Here is a 23,326-nt window from a genome sequence, read left to right as displayed (position 1 = left end):
GTTCTTCAAGAATATTTGGTCTTATTCTTTTCTTGCTTCTACCTCAAGACAGCTTCTATTTGCTGTTAAAAGAGTAGATTTTGGTTTTTCTCCTAGTATCAAAGAGGTTAAAAAATCTTTCATTTCCAAATAATTCTGTGCCTATCAGATAATAGTATTTTCAACATGCGATACTTTTTAACTCACTGAACTGACTTAGTAACAAAGAAACATGTCTTAAATCTAGCTTAAGGAAATCTGATTTTTTAAATTCATGCATGATTTTCTCTTGTGTTCCAGATTTGAACTTTCTGTCTCCAGTCTCGTTACCCAGAAGTCTCCTGGAGCTGCTGCACTGCCCCCTGGGGCACTGTCACCGGTGTAGTGAGCCCATGTTTACGATTGTCTACCCCAAGCTCTTTCCCTTGAGAGAGACGCCGATGGCAGGGCTGCACCAGGGGTAATCATGCCTAAGTGGGCACCAGGGCTTACACCTGGGCAAGGGGTGGAGGCCATGCGTGGAAGTATTGTTAAGTCATCAGCTCTAAAGGTGCATAGAGTGCTTCCTGAGATACAGCTGAATGAAACAAAAGCACATTTTCAGCATCACAAGAAAACTGGACTTCCCTTTATTACTTTTTTGGTTGTATACAGAACAGTTTTATTGTATGTATTATTTAGAGTAGCTTATTCTTTGTAGGAGCGTTTTCCTGCTATTCCCTATTCACAATGGTCTTTAGGCAATAAGGAATGTAAGAACAAAATATTTGTTATATAATGGGACCAGCCCAGCCCTTCTATTTAATTGGCACTGCTAACTGAAAGTGCATGGCTCAACATCGTGCACACACATTTGTGTGTATGTGCATGTATATGTGTGTTTCTGTCTTGAATTTCTAACACTTCCAAATGCCATTCTCTTGCCACTCTCTATTTCTTGGCACAGTGCCTTGAATTTGCTAAGAATGTTCACCAAGTAAAAACCCCTATCCTGGTAGTTTAAAAAAAAAAAACTAGACAATTAAAATTAGGACATCAAATGAAAAATCCCCATTAGCACAACCTCAGCATATAGATATTCTACATTTAGGATTTTCTAAGTTCACATTTTTCAAAGTTAAAAAAAAAAAAAACACAACAAACTCTGTAACACCTCACTTATTCATCAAATGATATTTTGGGTTAGTAACTTTTTCAGATAACTTGTTATTCCTATTTAGTGCCAAGAGCGTTTCCTTTATAAGCATTTTTATAGAATGAGAAGGGAGCCTGGACAGGTTGCTGGACCTCTCCGAGTCTCAGAATGGGATTAGAACAGCCTGCTGGGGAGACGGGGGCATCATGAGGATTGGCACATGATGAAGGTGAAACCCTGACATATAATGGGTGTCCAACAAACAGTAGTTCCCTCCACTATCTCTCTAACCACTCCCTTGCAAAACTACATTGATCTTTTTCCAATCCTGAATGATCCTGTTGTGTTATACTTTTCAGTACCTGTTTTCACTTTCTGTATTTTTAATGTGTCCTGTTTTGTTGCGCCTGCCCACAAGAAGCCTTCCTTCTAAACCTTTCTAAATGAGTGACTTCCAGTCCAAGATGACCACATCATCAAATGTAGTGGCGGCATTCCATTTAGATTAAAGTTAAAAGGACTGAGTCAGAGTCTGAGTGTATTACTACATGAATAAAATTGACATGAAATAGGCAGAGTCGAGGAGAGCCCCAGTGCATAGCAGTCAGGTGCACGGGCTTGGACCAGGAAACCATGGGCAAAGCACTTAACATCTCTGAGCTTCAGCCTTTCATTAATAAAGTGAGCATAATAATAATATCTGCTTAATAAGGTCATTGTGAAGCAAATGAGATCATTCATGGAAAGAGCCTAGCCATGTAATATTAAGCAAATGTTAACTATTTTAATCTTTTTTCTTAAGCTCAGAGACTTTAAAGTTTCTTGTGTGGATATATGTGTTTTTAGCAAATGCTCTTCGTATTAGTAAAATACCATCAGAGATAATTTTAACTAATTCATTAAACTATAGTGAAACCCTTATGCATTATTGTACAATTTTCTGTAGAAGACATTTTTCTTACTGAAAATATGAAAATGAAAACAATTCCGTATGGTCAGGATACTCTGTCAGTAGCTGATACCATTCTGAATACCTATTCAAAAAGATAAATACTCTTTTTATCATGGTAATTAATTTGTGAAAATAAAGTAGATACTTCAAATGAAGTCATTTTTGTGTTATCTTTATGTGAAATTTGGGAAATGTATTCAGTATTTGAGTATTTTATTTACTATTACTTCTCTGCTACAACCTAAAAATTCAGTATGAATAATCTTATATTGTTTCAGAACATAAATATAATAGTATGAGCTTAATAAAATAAGTATATTCAGTACATAGGATTTAGGCAATGCCCGTTTGTTGAGCAAAGCCAGAAGTGCCTGTGTTTATAGCACAGATGAAATGCCAAGATATAAACATGGCCTTCTGTGGTGAGTTAATGCTAGGGTTGAAATTGAGAGTTTGTGGCTTTCATTTGGTCCACCAGACTTTGCTCCTTCCCTTGTTGCTATGGAGATTGTATTAAAAGCATTGACTTCAGTTTCTATCATAGTCTTTAAAGTACTTTCTTTTGTAACTAAAAACCAAATACTTGAATTCAGTAGCTTACTGCTGAAAATAAAATCAATATTTTTAATATCATAAACTCAGGTCTCTATAATAATATTTTTAAGTTTTATAATATATTCAGTTCAGTTTGCATTGCTTGCCATAAAATAATTGTATTTTATGTATCAGCCAATATCTAAATTAATATGGACATCTGGCATTATTTTAAAAGAACATATTGGATATTCTTCTAAAATACCAAGTCCCATACAAGTGTTAGTTTCAACTTAAATTTAATAGAGTGCAGTAAAAAGAAATTACGATATTTTGCATAAGCGATACCCAAACCTTCAAATATCTATAACAGAGAAGAATGACTAGTGTATTCATGACTGTGAATCCTTATACTCATAGCAAATTTTCATTCCCCAAACTTATTTATGTTCATTTATTAAAATGGAGAACAGCAACATAGAGAGTTATTTATTATTCCCCACACAGTCATGACTTACACAAATTCTATATTTCCCATTAGGAAATCAGGCTACTGAAAGTTTCTCAGAAGTATGTATTCGTTTACTAGGAATGCCACAACAAAATGCCACAAAACTGGGTGACTTAAATAATAGGGTATCTATTGTCTCACAGTTCCGGAGGCCAGAAGTATGAAATCAGGATGTCAGCAGGGCCAGTTTTTTCTGAGGGCTGTTGAGGGAAGGGTCTGTTCGAAGCCTTTCTCCTTGGCTTGGAGATGGCTGTCTTCTCCCTGTGTCTTCACATCATCTTCTCTCTCTGTCTCAGTGTCTAAGCCTGCCCCCCCTTTATAAGGACATCAATGATACTGCATTAGGGCCCATCCTACTGACTCATCTTCACTTACCTAATTATCCCTGCAGTGATCCTGTTTCCAAATAATGTTACTGTATACTCTGCTCAGACTACCATAACAAAATACCATAACTCACTGGCTTAAACAACAGAAATTTATTCCTCGCAGTTCTGCCGCTGGAAATCTGAAATCAGGGTGCATGTGGTGAGAGCTCTTTTCTTGGTTTGCAGGTGGCCACTTTTTTGCTGCTTCAACATGGCAGAGAGAGTATGGGCACACACACACCAGCTTTCTGGTGTCTCTTCTTTTTATAAGAGTATGAGTCCCATTACAAGGGCCCTGTCCTCATGACCTCATCTACACCTAATTATCTCCAGAAGTCCCCAACTCCAAGTACCATCATGTTTGAGGTTAGGGCTTCAACATGGGAGTTTGGGAGAGTACAGTTCAGCTCCTAACAATCTGGTCCAAAAATGCAAAATAAATTCATCCCATCCCAACACCCCCAAAATCCTAACCCATTCCAGCATCAACTCGTAAGTTCAAAATCTTATATTAAATATCTAAATCGGGTATGGATCAAACTCGGATATAATTCCTCCTGGGGCTCCTCTCCAGTTATGAACCAAGTTATGTGCTCCAGTATGTAATGTTTGAACAAACATAGGATAGACCTTCCTATGGCAAAAGGGAGAATATTGGGAAGGAAAAAGAGGTAATGAGTTCCAAATATGTCCAGAACCTAGAATCGCGTTAGATTTTAATGCTTGAGAATAATCTTTTGGCTAGATACTCTGTCCTTAGGCCCACCACAGTGTAGGCCCCACCCCATCAGCCCTGGGTGGGGCCCTGCCCTCTAAAATCAAGAAAGTTGCCCCATCCCCTTTGGTCATTCCTCCCTTCCCTCAATTGCTTTCTTGCCCCTTTTTTGCCAGGAGAATTCCAGAAGCCTGACAGCCTTTCCTCATTGTGTCCCATCCCTGTCCCCTTAAGTGCAAGCTGTCAGCATTTCTGCTGAAATGACTGATTGTATAAACAGTTGTCCCTTGGTGTTATCTCCAGAGCAAGCTTTCTCATTAGTTATAATATGGATAGGCTGAGAATTTTTCAGAACTTCAAGTTCTGGTTCCTTTTTGCCTAACAGTGTCCTCCACTTAGCTCCCTCCTCTACCATCTTACTGTAAGCAGCAAGTAGAAACCAGGCCATGCCTTCAACCCTTTGCTTAGAAATCCCCTCAGCTACACATCCAGGTTCATTGCTTATAAGTTCTGCTTTCCATCCAGCAGAATACAGTTCTGCCAAGTTCTGTGTGCTTTATAAAAGGGTCGCCTTTCTGCAAGTTTCTCATAACATACTTTCCCCTTTTATCCAAACCTCAGCAAACACACCTTCAATGCTCATCTTCCTAGCAGCATTCTGATGACGACGATGTATGTGTTCTCTAAGACAGTAGGAGCTCTCTCTACAGCACCCTCTTTCCTTCGTGAGCCTCATCCAGTACCCTCTAATGTCTGTGTTTTACCAACAGTTTTTTCAAGGCACTCTAGGCTTTGTCTACCATGCAGCTCATAACTCTTCCAACCCCTGTTACCCAATTTCAAAGCCACTCCTAAATTTCTAAGTATTTGTTATGGCAGCTTCTCGCTTCCAGTAGTTATATCTATATTAGTTAAGGGTTGTCCGGAAAAACAGAACCTATACCTATATCTGCATATATAGACAGAGATTGATTAATTTTAAGGAATTAATTCACACAATTGCAGGAGTTGGCAAGTCCAAAACCATAGGGCAAACTGGCAGGTTGGAAATTTAGGAATTGAGTCCAAATTCTGCAGGGCATAGACTTGAAACTCAAGCAGGTCACTGTCTTAAAGAAAAGTCTTTCTATTTCTTTACTCTGTCCTTAAGGCCTTCAACTGATTAGATGATGCCCACCCACATCGTGGAGAGTAATCTGCTTTATTCAAAGTCTACTGATTAAATGTTAATTGCATCTAAAAAATACTTTTACAGCAGCATCTAGATTGGTGTTTGACCAAACAACTGAGCACCTTGGCCTACCCAAGTTGACACCTAAAAGTAATCATCTTGGCATTCAGAAGGTTTCATTTAATCACCAAGGTGTTTTGGGACAGGAACTACAAATGGCCCAGAATCTCACTGGTTCTTCCGATATCACTGGGTTAAGGATTATCTGTAACAGATATTACAGTGTACAGGTATTGGTATGGTGACATCTCTGCTTTTGTGCAGGGAGGCCGAAGGCTGGAATAGAAAGAACATACTGGTTTTTAGGGGTCAGGAGATCCAGCTTGGAAGCTGAACTGTATTTCCTCTCCAAGCACTATAAGACAGGTCTGTTACTAGATTGAATTATTTAAAAAAAAAAAAAAAAAAAAAAACCTTAAAATTAAAGAATTTTAAAACAAGACTGAATCATAGCAATCATGTGCCTTGGCACTTACATGTGGTTCAACCTAATATAGTCTCCATTTTATAGAGGGTGGAAGGAGGTGGGACTGAGGCATAGGAATATTAGAACCTGGGCCAAGGTCTCATAGCAGAGCTGGAATTTGAACCCTAGCAGTCTTGCTTCAAATCTGTGTTTCAGACACTATGAATCACCATAGTGATTCACCAATTAGCTACTAATTGAATCACCATATAGCATGAAGAAATTTTGAAGTGGTACTCATAAACACAAAATGGATACACTAATATTCTGAACAAGATACCTCAGAAATACATGCATGTGTACAGGATGTACATCTAGCTCTTATCTGTGGTTATCTTGGGAGAGAGGAATGTGGAGTTGTAGGATAGTCTAGTCAGGAGGGACTTTAATTTTCAATTCTGTATACTATAGAATCATTTGCATATTGTGACAATATATTTTTACAAATACACAAAACCAACGATTTGAAAAAATATATATATATACACACACACACACATAGAGAGAGAGAGAGAGAGGGATTTTTAAAAAATCCTTTATTTAAAACTTAATATGGGTTAAAAAAGAAAAGACTCTTCAGCAAAAAATTGTAAGTTTAGTTAAAAATATTTTTAGGGCTGCCTGAGGGGCTCAGTCAGTTAAACGTCCAACTCTTGATTTTGGCTCAAGTTATGATCTCAGGGTTGTGACACTGAGCCCTGTGTCAGGCTCTGCACTGGGCATGGAGCCTCCTTAAGATTCTCTCTCTCTCCCTCTGCCTCTGCACCACCTCTCTTCTTAAAAAAAAATTTTTTTTAAGCAGGTTGCATAGCATGATCCAATCTTTGTCAAATATGGGTACCACTATGCATGGTAAAACAGTGCTTTCAACCTAACAGTGATTTCGTTTGAGTAGTACTGAATTTTTATAAAAAACTGGAATTGCTTTAGAAATTAAAAATATGTTTAATTGTTAAAACATTAGTAGACTAATGGTTTTATTTTTATTTTTGGGGAGTGACAAAGCATATCTATTCAATTCATACATTATCATTGAAGCAAAATTAGAAAATACGATTCTACAAAAGGAAACTATTTCAAATGGAAGTACTACCACCAGAAATGACCACTGGTAATACTTTATTTATTTATTTTTTTTATTGGTGTTCAATTTACTAACATACAGAATAACACCCAGTGCCCGTCACCCATTCACTCCCACCCCCCGCCCTCCTCCCCTTCTACCACCCCTAGTTCGTTTCCCAGAGTTAGCAGTCTTTACGTTCTGTCTCCCTTTCTGATATTTCCCACACATTTCTTCTCCCTTCCCTTATTTTCCCTTTCACTATTATTTATATTCCCCAAATGAATGAGAACATATAATGTTTGTCCTTCTCCGACTGACTTACTTCACTCAGCGACCACTGGTAATACTTTAAAGTGGACTCTCTCTAAATCCACTTCTTTTTTTTTTTTTAAAGATTTTATTTATTTATTCATAGAGATGCAGAGAGAGAGAGAGAGGCAGAGACACAGGCAGAGGGAGAAGCAGGCTCCATGCAGAGAGCCTGACATGGGACTCGATCCAGGGTCTCCAGATCACGCCCTGGGCTGCAGGCGGCGCTAAACCGCTGCACCACCGGGGCTGCCCACCTAAATCCACTTCTTAACTAAGGATCCATTGAATCAGATTATTGGTATTCTCCCTATTTCTTTTTTTTTTTTTTAATTGTGGTAAGAGAATTTAAACAGGAGATCTATTCTCCTAACAAATGTTTAAGTGCACAATATAATATTATTTAACTATAGGTACTACATTCCACAGCAGCACCCCAGAATTTGTTCAGTGTACATGACTAAAACTGAACAACTACTCCCATTTTTTCTTCCCCCCTAGCCCTTGGCAACCACCATTCTACTCTCTGCTTCTATGAGTTTTACTTTTTTAGATACCTCATACAAGTGAAATCCTGTCCTTCTGTGGCTGGCTTATTTCACTTAGCATAATCTCCTCCACGTTTGTCTATGTTGTTGCATATGCCAGGACATCCTTCTTTTTTAAGTCTAAATAATAGTCCATTGTATATTTATACAACATTGTCTTTATACACTCACCCATCAATGGACACAAGTTGTTTTTCTATCTTGGATATTGTGAATAATTCTGTAATGAACATGGGTATGCAGGTATTTCTCTGAGGCTCTGATTTCAATTCTTTAGGTTATGTACCCAGAAGTGGGATTTATGGATCATATGACAGATCTACTTTAATTTTTTGAGGAACTGCCATACTGTTTTCCATAGACTACCATTTTACATTCCTATCAAGAGTACACAATGATTCCAATTTCTCTACATCTTTTCCAACACTTATTATTTTTTGTTTGGTTGGCTTTTTTGTTTGTTTTTTATTTGTTTATAATAACCATCCTACAGGTATGAGATAGGATCTCATTGTGGTCTTGATTGGTATGTCCCTGATGATTAGTGATGTTGAGTACTTTTTCATATACCTGTTGGCATTTGTGTGTCTTTGGAGAATGTTTGTGTAAGTGCTTTGCCCATTTTTAAATCAGACTTTTTTTGCTATTGAGTTATAGGAGTTCCTTATATTTTAAATATTTACCCATTATCAAATATGGGATTCTCAAATATTTGTTCCTGTTTTATAAGTTGCTTTTTCCTTTTGTTAATTGTGGTTTTTGCCGTGCAGAAACTTTTTAGTTTGATCTAGTCCCATTTGCCTATTTTTGCTTTTTTTGCTGTGCTTTTGGTCGTCATATCCAAGAATCATTGCCAATTGTCAAGAAGATTTCCCCCTATGTTTTCCTCTAGGAGTTTTATACTTTCTGATCTTACAAATAAGTCTTTGATCCATTTTGAGTTGGTCTTTTTGTGTATGGTGTTGGATAAAAGTCCAGTTTAATTCTTTTGCATCTGGATGTTCAGTCTTCAACCATTTGTTGAAGAGACTGCCCTTTCCCCATTTGTGTTCTTGGCTTCTTTGTGGAAGGTCAGTTGACAACGTATGTGTGCTTTATTTCTAGGCTCTCTGTCCTGTTCCATTTGTCTGTATATCTATCTCTATGCCAGTACCATACTGTTTTGATTACTGAAGGTTTGTAAAACATTTGAAGTCAGGAAGTGAGATTCCTCCAAGCTTTGTTCTGCCTCAAGATTTGTTTGGCTATTTGGGATCTTTTGTTGCTTCCATGTGGGTTTTAGAACTTTTTTTCCTATTCCTGTTAAAAAATGCCATTGGAGGGATCCCTGGGTGGCGCAGTGGTTTAGCGCCTGCCTTTGGCCCAGGGCGCGATCCTGGAGACCCGGGATCGAATCCCATGTCGGGCTCCCGGTGCATGGAGCCTGCTTCTCCCTCTGCCTGTGTCTCTGCCTCTCTCTCTCTCTCTGTGACTATCATAAATAAATAAATTAAAAAAAATATTAAAAAAAAAAAAAAATGCCATTGGAGTTCCTTCCAAACTGCTCAGAATAACTCATCCACCTGTTTATTAATCTGTCCAGTCAGCAGATATGCAGTGAATGTGCCTCACAATCATGTAGGTAATGACACTATGGCTTCTCAGCTGCTTTTGAGCTCAGAGTTAGAGTTTGGTTTTCTTCAGGAAATCACTCAGGTCTTTGAGGCCAGAGTGATTCCATGACACAGCCAGATGTCTGGGTGACTGCCTTGGGACAGAGGTCTGTTTGCTAGAGGGATGCAGAATTCTTTGTCTTAAGGCTTCCCAACAACATCTTTCAGAACAACTTAGTACTCCTCCCTTCTTTATCTTAGGGATAAGGACTTTATCTGTAAATAATCTCTTCTGATTCTTATCTGGTCAGATCACTTAACAAGATGTTTCTCATTTCTATACCCTTGCTTTTTATGACCATTACTTTCTTCTGTGAAACAATTAACATCAGTAATACTGACATTATTTGCTTACTTGTGTTTGGGATTTTTTTTCTTCCAGCAGAAGTGTATTCATTGGCACACTCTTAAGGTGACTTATGTAAGTTTGCACAGGTAAAAGGTTCTTCACCTAAGTAAATTGTTCGTAACTGTTTTATCCTTGTATCACTCAACAGTTAACGTACTGACCATCCTGCTATGTGCCAAACTCAGTACTAGGTATTGGGGATTCAGCTGTGACCAAACCAGCTGATCCATCTTTCCCCATACATATTTCACCCCTAACATTCTAGGGCATGGACCGATTAAATATAGCTACCAGTATGTAGTATGTAAGCCCCTCATTCTGCACATAGGTTCTTCCCATGAGAGACAGTCACTGTTAACATAAATGTAACAAGCAGTTTTGTATATGTAACAAGTTACAAACATAACAAGCATTTTTTTTTTTGTAACAAGCATTGTTAACAGAAGTGCAACAAATGTAAATGTGTCATGAGATGATTCTCCCTTAATATGTGCACAGGCTTAGGATATCATCCAATCAATTCTGTCTAATAAATATTTTTCTTCTGGCTTGAATTTCTGTATGAGTCAAGGCTATGCTTTTTGTTCCTAATCAGGAAACACGTTTGCAAAGAAAATACCATATTTCTTATGATTTTTTGGGCTCCAGTATGTGCCAACCACATTGTGATTTTTTTTTTTTTAAGAATAGTGGTATTTCTGTATTTTAAAACTAAGCTGAAATGTTCTTTTTCCTGCCTCGTCTATAAATAAGTTCAAGATTCTAAAGCAACAAATGTCATATCTGATGTTCTTTGTAGAATTTACTAGCATCTTTTTTTTTCCTAACTATAAAGTTTATTGCTTAGCTCAGAATTTCTCCCCTATCACATCTCTGGTGCCACAGTTCTGGAATTTTAAAGGATCAAACCAGCACAAATCCATTCTTAAGGCCGATACAATATGTTTTTAGATGAATCTCCCAAAAGTAAGTACACAGAGTTGGGATTTTTTTTTTTTTTTTTTTTTTTTTGTATCACAAATATGACACCTCCAGGTTACCCACCCTACCCTCTTCATCCCTCTTCCATCGTAAGAACTTAATGATGCCAATGGGCATTATGCTTCAGGAAGTTAGAAAAATTCCACATTTTTATAGAGTTGGATTCTTTTGCTTAGAACCTTTATTTTTAAAAATTCAGTGCCATGAAATGTATTGCTTCTATGTAACATAGTTAAGAAAAAACAGGGAGAGTTTAGTTAGGTGATCCTCAAAAAATCCACTTATCATTTAAGATCATTTTATATCTGATCTTCATTTCAGTTGTGATATATACAAATATATACATTCTGGTGTAGCAAATTATCTGAAATAGGGTTCCAACCAACTTTTATTTTTTTCTAAATTAAGGTAATACAAAGTATCTAATAGCTTAAAATTTATATAGTTTCCTGAATTGAGAAAATCTCAAAAGTGATTTCATCTTCTTATGAGTGTAATTTGCAAAGCAGAAAGCTTTAATTTTGATGGGGTCAAATTTATCCATTTTAATTTCATAGTTAGTGCTTTTTGTGTCCTAAGTGATCTTTACCTACCCCAAGGCCATAAAGATGTTCCCTATTCTGTTCCATTGATCTGTGTCTATCTGTCCATGCCAAACTATGTTGATTCTGTAGTTATATATTAGGCCTTACTATCAGATAAAGGGATATTTCTTTATTCTTACCTTTCCAGATTGTATTAACTATTCCAGGGCCTTTGGATTTCCATATAAATTTCCATAGGCTTATCTTTTTCTCAAAACAAGACCCTTATACTGGTTTTTGAAAATAACTGCATTCAATCTATAGATCAACTTGGAGAGAATTAACATCTTTGCTGCCAGTGTGTGAATACTGTGACTCTTCATTTATTTAGGTACTCTTATTTCTCTCATCAGTATTTGCTGATTTTCAGCATTCAGATCCCTTAGTGTTTTGTTAAATTTATACCCTAATATTTCACTTTCTTTCTGTCTATAAATGATATTATATTTTTAAATTCCAGTTTCCATGTGTTTATTATTAGTATGTGGAAATGTGATTTATTTTTGTGTTTTGATGTAACATGCCTGCAACCTTGGTGAACTTGCTTAAGAGTATAGGAGTATTTTTTGTAGATCCTTTGCATTTTCTATGTATACAATCATATCATGCCATCTGAAGGCAGAAATTGTTTTACTTCTCCTCTTTCCATTTTGTATGCGTTTTATTTTTTTCTTGCCTTATTGCAGTGGTTAAAACTTCAAATACTATGTTGCTTAAGGTGATAATAGCAGACATTACTGTAAAGTGTGATGTTAGCAGTTGGGTTGGTTTTTTTTTTTTTTTTCTTAATATTTTATTTATTTATTTATGAGAAACACACAGAGAGGCAGAGACACAGGCAGAGAGAAAAGCAGGCTCCATTTAGGAAGCCCAATGTAGGACTCAATCCTGGGACTCCGGGATCACACCCTGAGCCAAAGGCAGATGCTCAACTGCTGAGCCACCCAGGTGTCCCAGCAGTCAGTTTTTTGTAGATTCTAATTATCAAATTGAGAAAGATCCCCTCTATTCCTAGTTTGCTGAGACTTTATCATGAATGGATGTTGTATTTTCTCAGATGCTTTTTCTGAGTCCGTTGATATCATACACATTTTTTTCACTCACCTTTTGATATGGTGGATGAAATTGATTTTCAAATATTAAACCAGCCTTACATAGCCAGAATAGCTCCCACTTGATCCTGGTGTATAGTTCTTTTTCTACATTTCTGTATTAATTTAGTTAAGTATTACTTTGTTGAGGATTTTTGTTTCTTTGTTCATGAGAGAAATGGTCTGTAGTTTTCTGGTAGTCATTGGCTTTTTTTTTTAAGATTTTATTCATTCATTCACTCATTCATTCACTCATTCATTCATACATTCATGAGAGACACAGAGAGAAGCAGAGACAGGCAGAGGAAGAAGCAGGCTCCATGCAGGAAGCCCAATGTGGGACTCAATCCCAGGACTCCAGGATCATGCCCTGAGCCAAAGGCAGACGTTCAACCACTGAGCTACCCAGGCATCCCGTCATTGGCTTTAGCGTCAAAGTAATACTGGCCTTATGAGTTGGGAAGTGTTCCTCCTCTTCTATTTTTCTGCAGGAGATTGTGTAAAAATTCCTCTTAACTCTTCTTTAAATGTTTAATAGAATTCTCTAGTGAAATCATCTGGGCCTGGAAGTTTCTTTTTTTAATTACAAAGTCAGTTTCTTTAATAGTTATAAGATTATTCAGCCTGGATATTTCATCTTGGTTGAGTGTTGGCAATTTATAGTTTCAAGGAATTCATCTATTCTCAGTTTACAAATTTATGACTATGAAGTTGTTCACAATATTCTCATATTTTTAATGGCTTCAGGATCTGTACTGATATCACCTGTTTCATTTCTTATATTAAGAGAGTATTCCCTCTGTTTATCTCTGCCAGTCTTCCTGAAGATGTATCAATTGTATTGACCTTAATCCTAGTGAAATTTTTCATTTCATTGATTTCTTATTTCTTCCTTCTGCTTGCTTTGGGTTTACTTTGCCTTTTTGGGGGGTGGGGGTTGGAACAGCAGCTCCGATTATTGATTTGAGACCTTTCCTTTTTAACAAGCATTTAAATACTATAACTTTCTCTCTCAGCACTAGTTTACTATGTCTTAAAATTTTTGATATGTTGTATTTTCATTTTCATTGAGTTTATGTAAATTTTTATATCCTTTGAGACTGCCTCTTTAATCCATGGGAAAGTAGTCATTTGACCCATGGGTCAGAGAAGGTCAAAGAACTGTTTTTTATTTCCATATTTGGAGATTTTCCTGTTGTCTTTCTGTTGTGGATTTCTAATTTGATTCCATTATGGAGAGAGAACACGCTTTTTGATTTTTACTTACTTTAGGCTGTTCTTCATAAATTATTCTTTATTCTCTGACTTTTTCATAGAAGCTCAGGTTATTGATTTCAGAGATTTCTTCTTTTCAAATACATATGTTTCATGTGCTACAAGCTTCCTTCTAATACTGCTTCTGCTGCATACCACAATTTTTTGATTAGTTGTATTTCATTTTCATTCACTTCAAAATATTTTTTAAAGATTATTTTTTTGAGAGAGAGAGCACAAGGTAGGGGAGAGGCAGAGGCAGAAGGAGAGACTCTTAATCAGACTCCACATGGGGCTCAATCCCATGACCCGAGCAGAAATTGAGTCAAGACACTTAACCAACTGAGCCACCCAGGCACCCCTCAGTTCAAAATATTTTAATTTCTCTGGGGAAGCCCTGGTGGCGCAGCGGTTTAGCGCCGCCTGCGGCCCAGGGCATGATCCTGGAGGCCTGGGATCGAGTCCCGCGTCGGCTCCCTGCATGGTGCCTGCTTCTCCCTCTGCCTCTGTCTCTGCCTCTGCCTCTCTCTCTAGCTGTGTCCCTCTGAATAAATAGTTAAAATCTTTAAAAAAAAAATTTCTCTGGAGACCTGTTCTTTCACTCATGTTTTATTTAGAACTTAATTGTTTAATTTTCAAGTATTTGGGGATTTTCCATCTGTCTTTCTATTATGAATCTCTAGTTTAATTCCAGCGGTGGTCTGAGAACAAAGTTTGTATGATTTCTCCTCCTTTAAATTTTTTATGGTGCGATTTTATATCCTAGAATGTGGTCTATCTTGCTGAATAATATTACACACAAGCTTGAGAAGAATGTGTATTTTTCTATTGTTGGATAGAGTATCTATAAATGTCAGGTCCATTTGATTAATGGTGTTGTTGAGTTCAATTATATTTTCTCTGATTTTCTGCTTTCTGGATCTATCAGTTACTTAAAGAGAGGTGTTGAAATCTACAGCTCTAATAGTGGGTTTGTCTGTTCTTTTTATAGTCCTATCATTTTGTGCCTCAAATGTTTTGATGTTCTGTTATTAGATTCATACATTTCACATTGTTTCGTCTTTTTGGAGAATTAACACCCATATCATGATGTCATGCCTCTCCTTATGTCTGATACTTTTCCTTGTCCTGAAGTCTACTTCATCTGAAATTGATTTGTTATTCCATCTTTCTTTTGATTAATGTTAACATGCTTTATCTTTCTCCCTCCCTTTACTCTTCACTTGTTCACATCTATATGTTTAAAGTGGGTTTCTTGTACATAGTATATAGCTGGGTCTTGTTTTTTCATCCACTAATATAGTCTGTCTTTTAATTGGTATATTTAAACAATTCAGATTTAAAGTGATTTTGATTTAGCTGGATTAATATCTACTATGTTTATAATTGTTTTCTATTTTTATATTTGTTCTTCATTTCTCCTTCCCCCTCCTTTCTGCCTACTCTGGTTTTAATTGAGTATTTTACATGATTCCATTTTATCTCCTCTTAGCATACCAACAATTATACTCCTTTTAAAAAAATGTATAGTGGTTTCCTTAGAGTTTGCAAAATACATTTTTTCACTAAAGCCCATCTTCAAATGACACTATATTACTGAATGTGTAGTAGAGGTGTCTTGTAACAGAACATTCTGCATTCCTCCCTATCATCCTTTATGAAATTGCTGTCATTCATGTCACTATCCATCTGTGGTACTCATACTATACATTGCTACCCTTATTACTTTAGACAAGTTATGTTTTAGATCAATTGAAAATTTGAAAAATAAAGTACTTTACTTTTATTTATTCCTTCTCCAGCAGGCTTCCTGGTTTTTTTAGATCTGAGTTTCTGACCTATATCATTTTCCTTCACTGAAGGACTTCATTTCACTGAAGAACTTCCAATCTTTCTTGCAGGGCAAGTCTGCCTGGCAGTGAATTTTCCTCTTATCAGTTGCTCTGGAAAAGTCTTTATACTCCTTTACTTCTGGAGGATAATTTTACTGGGTATAGAATTCGAAGTGATTTTTTTTTTCTTTGTCCACACAAAATTCTCTTTTCTTGCTTGCATGAAGTAAGTCCACTGTAGTTCATATGCTTGTTCTTCTATAGGTAAGGATAATTTTACTGGGTATAGAATTCTAAGTTAGTGATTTTTTTTTCCTTTGAGCACTTTTACTCTGCTCTTTTCTTGCTTGCACTAATAAGTCCACTGTAGTACATATACTTGTTCTTCTATATGTAAGGGTTTTTTTTTTTTCTCCTCTGCTTTTTGAAAATGTCCTTTTTCTTTTTTCTAGTTTGAATATGATATGGCTATGTGTTGTTTTGGGGTTGTTTTGTTTTGTTTTTGATATTCTGCTCGGTGCTGTTATGCTACTGGATCTGTTACTAATTTTGTTAAGTTCTTCACCATTACTACTTCAAATTTCTTTTCTCTCTTTCTTCTCCTTCTAGTATTGTAATTATATATATGTTGCACCTTTAGAAATTATCCCACAGATCTTGGATTTTCTGTTCTACCTTTCAACATTCTCTGTCTGGTAATACCAACATCTGTGTCCTACCTGGCTCTGGTTCTGAAGTCTCTTCAACATGTGCTTTTTCTTGCTTCATGTCATATCTGTAATTTTTTGTTGTTGTTGAAAGTCAAGACATGTTGTATTAGGTAAAAAGAATTGAGGCAAATAGTCATTTAGTGTGAAATTTTATGCTAATCAGGCTAGGAGTTAGGCTCTGTCTCATATTTGCTGTAGGTGTAGGTGCCAGAGGCTTCAAATGCAAATCCCTTTAGTGTCATTGTTTTAGTCTCCTTGCTTGACTTTGGGCTCCATCCTATGTACTTCACCTCAGAGAGTTAGCATTTCGTTGTTTTATCTGTAATCCACTGTTCTTATGCTAGGAACCAGTTACTCGGGTGCTAATGTGTGAGGGAGGGAAGCGTTCTGAAATTTTATTATATCTCGGTGTCTTAATGGGCCTGTGTCTGGGCTGTGACTTTCACAAGTCTCTCTCCTGTCTCATAGTTTGCTTTCCCCACTTAGGTGATATGAATAGGCTAGAGGGGTCTGGAGTGGGAACAATGCCCTTCTCCAGCTGGGATAAAGCTCTGATAAACTCTTTTCCTCTGGAGAGCAGTCCTTTGTTCTGGATGATGCTCTGGGCATGTCACACAATAACTACTTCTTTCCTCTTTCTGACTGAGCGGCAAGGGAATTTTTAAAAAAATTTTTTACCATGACAGCCTATAGCATTTCTGTAGGTAAAAACCCAAGAATGTGTGGGACAATGCTAAGATTGCAGCCCCAGGACTGTCTGACTCTCAGGCTAGCCTATACTCAGCCTCCAGCAGTTCTAGAACCTTCTGTCCAGGTGAGCAAATCTCAGCTGTGACTCTCCAGATTGACCTGTCTCTCTAGACTTTGAGGTTGCTCTTTGTCCTACATCCTTAATTCTCTGGTGGCTGGAAGAAAAGTTCCTGATTTTCAGTTCTTGTATGGCCAAGAGTAATAACTTCTAGGCTCTTTATCGGAGATGAAACCACATGCATCCTCTGTAGCATTTCAATTCTTTCCAATTTGTTGAAATATGTTTTAGAGCCAAGGATACAGTCTATTCTGGTGAATGTTCCCATGGACATTTTTTGGGGGGAGGGGGCGGGGGGGGGAGGTATTCTGCTGTTGTTCAGTGAAGTGTTCTATATATGTCAATTAGATTCTTTGGTTCAATTGAGTTGTTTATAGTTTTTCTGTACTTTTGCTGATTTTCTGTCTAGTAGTTCTGTCAGTTGCTGAGTGGGATTTTGAAGTATCCACTCTAATTGTGGCTTTGTCTATTTCTTCTTTAAGTACTTTTATTTTTCAAACAGCTTTAATGAGATGATTCACATATCATACAATTCACCTGTTTATACAATTCAGCAGTTTTTATATATTCATGGATATGTACAGCCAGCACTACAGTCCATTTTTCTCACCCTTCAAGAAACCTTGTACCTTTAGCTATCATTTTCTATTCCCTCATACCAGCATGAAGCAACTACTTACTTTGCCTCTACAGATGTCTCTGTCCTGGTCCTTTGGCAAGGGGGAAAGAGGCTTTTCTTGAAGATCATTGTTTTTGCCTGTGCCTATTGGTGGTTCTGGGTTTCTCCAAGCAATCCTATCTGGCTATATGGAAGGCAGTAAGAAAACCTAGGGAACTCACCACTGCTGTGTTGCTTCCCAAGGTCTCTAAGATGTCCACATTCCTTCTGTTTCTCAGAGCCTTCCTATTCATGTTTGTTGTGTTTAGGCCAGTTTATTGTGTTTTAATTGTAAGAGGAAGGACCTGGAAGGACTAGACTACTCCATCTTGGCAGAACCAAACGTCCCCACCCAAATACATTTTGCCATGAAAATCCAAAGGCACCCACAGTGTGTATCTGTTTCTTCATAATGCCATTCCAGATGTAATTCTTCTGAAACTTTAGCAGTGCAGCAGACACCTGACCTTTCGGAGGATTTCTCTCTCACCTCTGATAGGCATGTGTCATATTAAATATCAAGTGTGTTTGCTGCTTCTAGTTTGTATCCCCCTCATCAATACATACTTTTAGTTTTGGCAAAGGAAATGCCTTCTTGGCTCTCCCAAAGGTTTTCAGGAAATGGCTGACCAAGTTGCATCACATACATCAGATCCACTTCAAAGTTCTTGTTTCTCTGAAGCTTAGATCTCTTACCTCCATAGTGGGAAGCATGAGTTCCAGCATTGCTGCTCCTTGACTGTAGGCCTTTACTGACTCAGGACTTCTATCAGCTATTATAGGTGCTCAGGCTAACACATTAAATCCTGAGGCATATGTGAACACTCTTGTTGGCCTGATCCAAACTTAAATTTAGTCTTGCTGGCTAATTTACTTAGAATCCATTTGCATGCTTGCTCTCCAGGACCTGCTAATAAAATTTGGCAAGATCCTGCAACTTCTTCATGTATGTTCTCTCTCTTAGTAGCAGGCCTTACAATTAATTCTCTGGATTGTGCTGGGATTTTACACCCTTTGTGGCCCTACAGATGGTGACTGGTGGGTCCTGAGGAGAATAGGCACTTTTTTAGGTGACCACCCAGATGAAGTCAGTGAAATATCTTTACTCAAGGCAATGCTCATTGTCTCGGAAGGTAAGAAAGGCTGTTTCTGGTGTGAAGAAATGCTTAGAGATATTAGAATTTTCAAAGTTCTTAGCTTTGTGTCTGTACAGAGGTTTTAATTTCAAGTTTCCAGGTTCTATCCCTTCCCAGCCAGCATCTTTACCTTAGTATGAGACTCTATACAGGGGTATGTAACTTGTATGTTCAGGCTTCAGACATTTCCTTCCTATGGCTTCATAGAATAAGAATTCCTTTAGAGCCACAACAGAAATGTTGATTCTGTATCTATGCCTTGAGTTAGCAGTTCAAGGCACTGCACTTTATTGGGGGTGGGGATGGAGATTGAAGTGGAGGAGCAATAATCTCATAAGCAGTCAGAAGAAGCCACCTCATGCACAATCTCTGAATTGACTGTGATGCCATAGCAATCAAGTTGCAGTCACTTGACCTCAGCGCCTTACCCTCCCTTAGCAGTCTGTTTAAGTGATGCTTTGAGTACTTAAGATGCCACACCATACTGCATGTTAGCAGTGTCCCATTTTTCCCTAGTAAGCCATTTGTGCACTGATCAACCCAATTCTAGAATTCCAACTTGATGGACTGTTTCCTTTCTTGTAACACTTACTAAATCAGTTGGGAAACTAGCTAGAATAGAAAACACACATTACCTGAGATTTTGAAGAGAATTGAATGGAGAAGAGAATGAATGGAGAGGGACAATTTGCAGAAATTGAGGCAGGATTCAGAGCACCCACAAGGATGATAAAGTCCCTGGAAACTTACAACAGTAGAAGCTTTACCACCCTTAACCTTAGGCCTGACACATGAGGAAATCTGGAGGCTGCTGAGAACCAGAGCCAACAGAAGGGCTGTCTGGTAGGAGCTCTAGTCAGAGAGGTAGAGACGGAGTGCAAATACTCAATCTTTCCACAAAAGCAAAGAGAAAACCAGCAAAAATGGCCACAACAAAAATTTTCAGAACTCTGGAAATTAACAAAAGGCTTACAGCAATCTAGTGTGCATTTACTCAAGAAAAGTGGCTAAATCTCAGAACAGAGACCTTTGTGATATAGTAAGCTTTCATAGCACCATCTTGTACTCTGAACCTTGAAAATCAAGAATTTGCAATCCCAGGTAAAACCAGCATTCTGGCTCCGCTGAAAAGGGGTAGAGGGAGCTAGAGGAGCTTCAAAGGTCCATCACCAGAGCACGGTCTTTGTCCTTTTCTGTGGTTCACTGACAGACCAAGCTTGCCAGCTTATCTTTATTAGACTTCAGTCAGAGCTCACCAATACAAAAAGCCTCTTCTCTGAGGGTGTTTGTCAGAAATTGTCAAACCAGTTATAGGCAACTGCTTAATGTCACAGCTGCCTGAGGCCATGAAGAACTGTTGGGGCTGAAACAATAGACTAACCATAAAGCTGGAAAAGGGAATTGGGGAAATAAGCTTTCTGTAGGGGCTTTAAAAACCGCTAATATATCCCTTGGGAGTCTGTATGGCTACATGCATGTATAGGGATGTGAACATGCTCAGAAAAGACTCGGGGAGGCTCTGAGCTCTCTTCTCTTGATGATTTTGAGGCCCTCTGCAAGCAGGAATCAAAAGCTGAGGCCGATTTGGCACTACCTGGCTGAGTATTGAAGTGTTACTGGAGCCATTCAAGAAGGGCCATCCAGGGGAGCTTTATCCTCCCATCAGCCAAACCTAGATGGAAGCTAGTTGGTAAGGGAATCCAGAATAATTGATCCAGAAATGTAAGGCAAAAGAGGTAGGTCTAGCTCTTGCCTTGAAGGCATTTATCAATCAAGATGAAAATGGTAGCAAAGCTTCTTTTGGAAGACTGTCAGAGCCCAGGGGAAAAGAAGTCAAAACCCACAGATAATCAAAATGATGAATGGTTGCCAGAGACTTGGTGGGGAGTGGGCTGAGGAGGGGGTGTGGCAATTGGCTGCAAATGAAGATGAGGAACTTTGGGGAATAAAAAATATTTCCTCTCTTGATTTTGGTGTTAAATAATTGTATATTTTTCAAATCTCATTCAACTGTGTATGGAAAGCAGGTGAATTTTCTCGTATGTATGTTAATACACTTCAATTAACTACACTTTAAACAGAAGAAAAAAAATATTCTGCTTTTCTCTCCTTCATCCTCCTGCTCTGCCTCCACTGACCTAATCCAGTCAGAAACCAGCCATCAGGCAGCTTGGGTGATAGGGTCTATAGACATGACCTGCTTGGGCAACAGAGAAAACCAACACTGGATTAAGGGGTGGGGAAACAAGATGATCACCACAGGATGTCTTGTGGAAACAACAGTAAACCATTTTCTCCTGGTGAGAAAAGCAGGCCCTCCCATAGCTGGAGCTGTCCAGAGTGGGTCAGAGGGCTCATGGCTCAGTGATGAAAGGTGCCAGATGGGAGTTTGAGATGGGATTCCTCTTTTATGTGTGAAGAAGACCCTCAAATGCTCTTAGTAAGATTCTAAAATTACCTCTCCAAACAATCCCGGGTGAATACATTGGTAAGATAAAGTCCTTAAAACCTTTTTTTTTTTTTAAGTTCTTCAGTATTAAGTGCTCCAGCTAAATGGGTGATATTTTCTGTTACCCAATTTTTAATAACATATTTCAAATTCTATTATTGCATTGTTGGTTCTAATAAGCAGAATTCAGACTATAACATGGAAAAAGCTTATTTTTTTCTTAGCTGCTAACTTGGGGGTTATGAGGTCATTTGAAAATCACTAAAATGAGCTTACGCATACCTCACCTGATTCCAGTGTTCAGTTTTAAAAGGAAATTTACATTTCTGTTGTGTACTTTTTTGGCCATGCCTAATCCTTTGCTTTAACAAAGAAAATGACTGCCTCTAATGGAAAGAATCCTGAGACTTTAATCTTGAACTCACAGTGTTCTCTCCCTCTTTTCCCCTTCCAGGAGGACAACAGTTAGTTTTGTGGCTTACTGCTGCTCCACCCAGTGTCTGCAGACTTTTGACCTACTGAGTTGATAAACACTCAAGAGCCTCAGGAGTTTTGCCAACTTGACACTGCAGTGGCCTGCATATTGTACGCTGTTTGTGTGGCAGAGGGACAGGACAGTCCAGCCTGGCGGAACAGGCCCTCACATCCTGTCCTGTCAAATGCGGGGGACTACAGAACTCTCTGGAAATGTCATGATTGAGCTTCAGAGCTGAAATGCCTTCACTCTTCCCCCCAAGTTGGAATATATCCTCCCCCAAATTAAGGACCCTTTGTCTTCTGTGTTTTTCTTTTTATGTGTGTCTCATAAGCAAACTATTTAGTGCAATGTGCCTCCCCAAATCTTGAAAGCCAAGTTTCAGTTCCCTGAAGTCCTCTAATTTGATAACAGAGCCAAATTAACTTTTGAACACATATACCTTCACAATACTTTTAATCTTTTCCTCTCTTTTTTACCCAGAGAATTATTTCCCCCAGAGATTATCCTCCATGTTTATAGCGAAGTTCAGCAAACTCTATGGCCTCCATAATATTGAATAACGGGCCAGGGAGTGGGGGGAGGGAGGAATTGGCAGTGAAGTTAGACTCCAGTGGAGGCCCTGCTAGGGTCCTAGCATACACCCTCTGGAAAGTTACAACCTTGTTTATAAGTTTTGCCACACATTAAGAGACCTTTGTGAGGATTTTTAAATATAAAAATGTAGATATTAAGTGAAATACACTCTTATTTTGGAAGGCTATTTTGAGAAAAAAAATTATTTTTACATGAGAAGAGTTTGAGGAATATTTGAGGCTTGAAAAGATCTGATCTTTGTAGGATTAAACATTTTCTGGCTAATGAGAAAGATAAAACATCAAAATATGTCCTCCAGTGCTTCTTGTTAGATGGGCTTATGATTACATCTACATTAACTTTGAAATATATTTGTTACATGTGAAAAACTGTCTTCAGCTCTTCTCCCAATTTTTTAGCCAGGTGATTCTAAGTACAACCTGTGCACATTTATTTAAATACCTGATACATTAGATTATCTTCATTTTGGCCCTAGGTTCTTTATGTACTTAACCCACTATTGTGCATATACCACTGGGAAAATACAGAAGAAGTGGGTCCAAATTCAGCCTTGGACTTTTACAAAAAGAAAAAAAAAAAGGACCATAAATGGAAAGTCTGTGAGATTATACTCTGACAGAAGAAATGCTCTTAATGGAAGAGCCACATATTTGCTCTTCCTTTGAAAGGATAGCATTTTAATGTTGCTTTGCTGCCAGATGTTCATCTGGTTGCTGCGAAGCAATTCTTTTTTAATTTTAATTATACAGAGTTTTCTCTAACGCAGAACTAAAAGGGGAACCAAGATTTACTTGGTAGGAAAATTATTTCCAAAAAATTTCAGACTTGTCAAAAACTTGGTTTCTGGAATTTTATTAGCTGCCCTAAATCTGTAATGCTAAGCTCTAACAGTGCTAAAAATCCTACATGGTTACTGACGAATGTGTGATCTCTTCA

At 37.9% G+C, this 23,326-nt stretch overlaps 1 protein-coding gene across 9 annotated transcripts in view; it reads left to right on the top strand.

Annotated features, from left to right (window-relative positions):
* LRRC28 (leucine rich repeat containing 28) overlaps positions 1-22,081 on the top strand; it is a 159,126-nt gene extending 137,045 nt beyond the window's left edge. For 7 of the 9 annotated variants that reach the window (XM_025436927.3, XM_025436933.3, XM_049108421.1 and 4 more), the window contains 2 exons: positions 280-439; positions 21,773-22,081. In XM_025436927.3, the coding sequence (XP_025292712.1) occupies positions 280-439; positions 21,773-21,845 (233 nt within the window). In that variant the 3' untranslated portion in view covers positions 21,846-22,081. Of the gene's footprint in view, positions 1-279; positions 7,003-21,772 lie in introns of all 9 variants that reach the window. The other 2 variants (XR_007409796.1, XR_007409795.1) reach the window with 1 other exon arrangement.
* Positions 22,082-23,326: the final 1,245 nt, after the last annotated feature.

The sequence above is a fragment of the Canis lupus genome, chromosome 3, assembly GCF_003254725.2.
Source record: "Canis lupus dingo isolate Sandy chromosome 3, ASM325472v2, whole genome shotgun sequence".
NCBI lineage: Eukaryota > Metazoa > Chordata > Mammalia > Carnivora > Canidae > Canis > Canis lupus.
The sequence above is the reverse complement of the archived record's forward strand: the minus strand, read 5'-3'. Positions and strand labels throughout refer to the sequence as shown.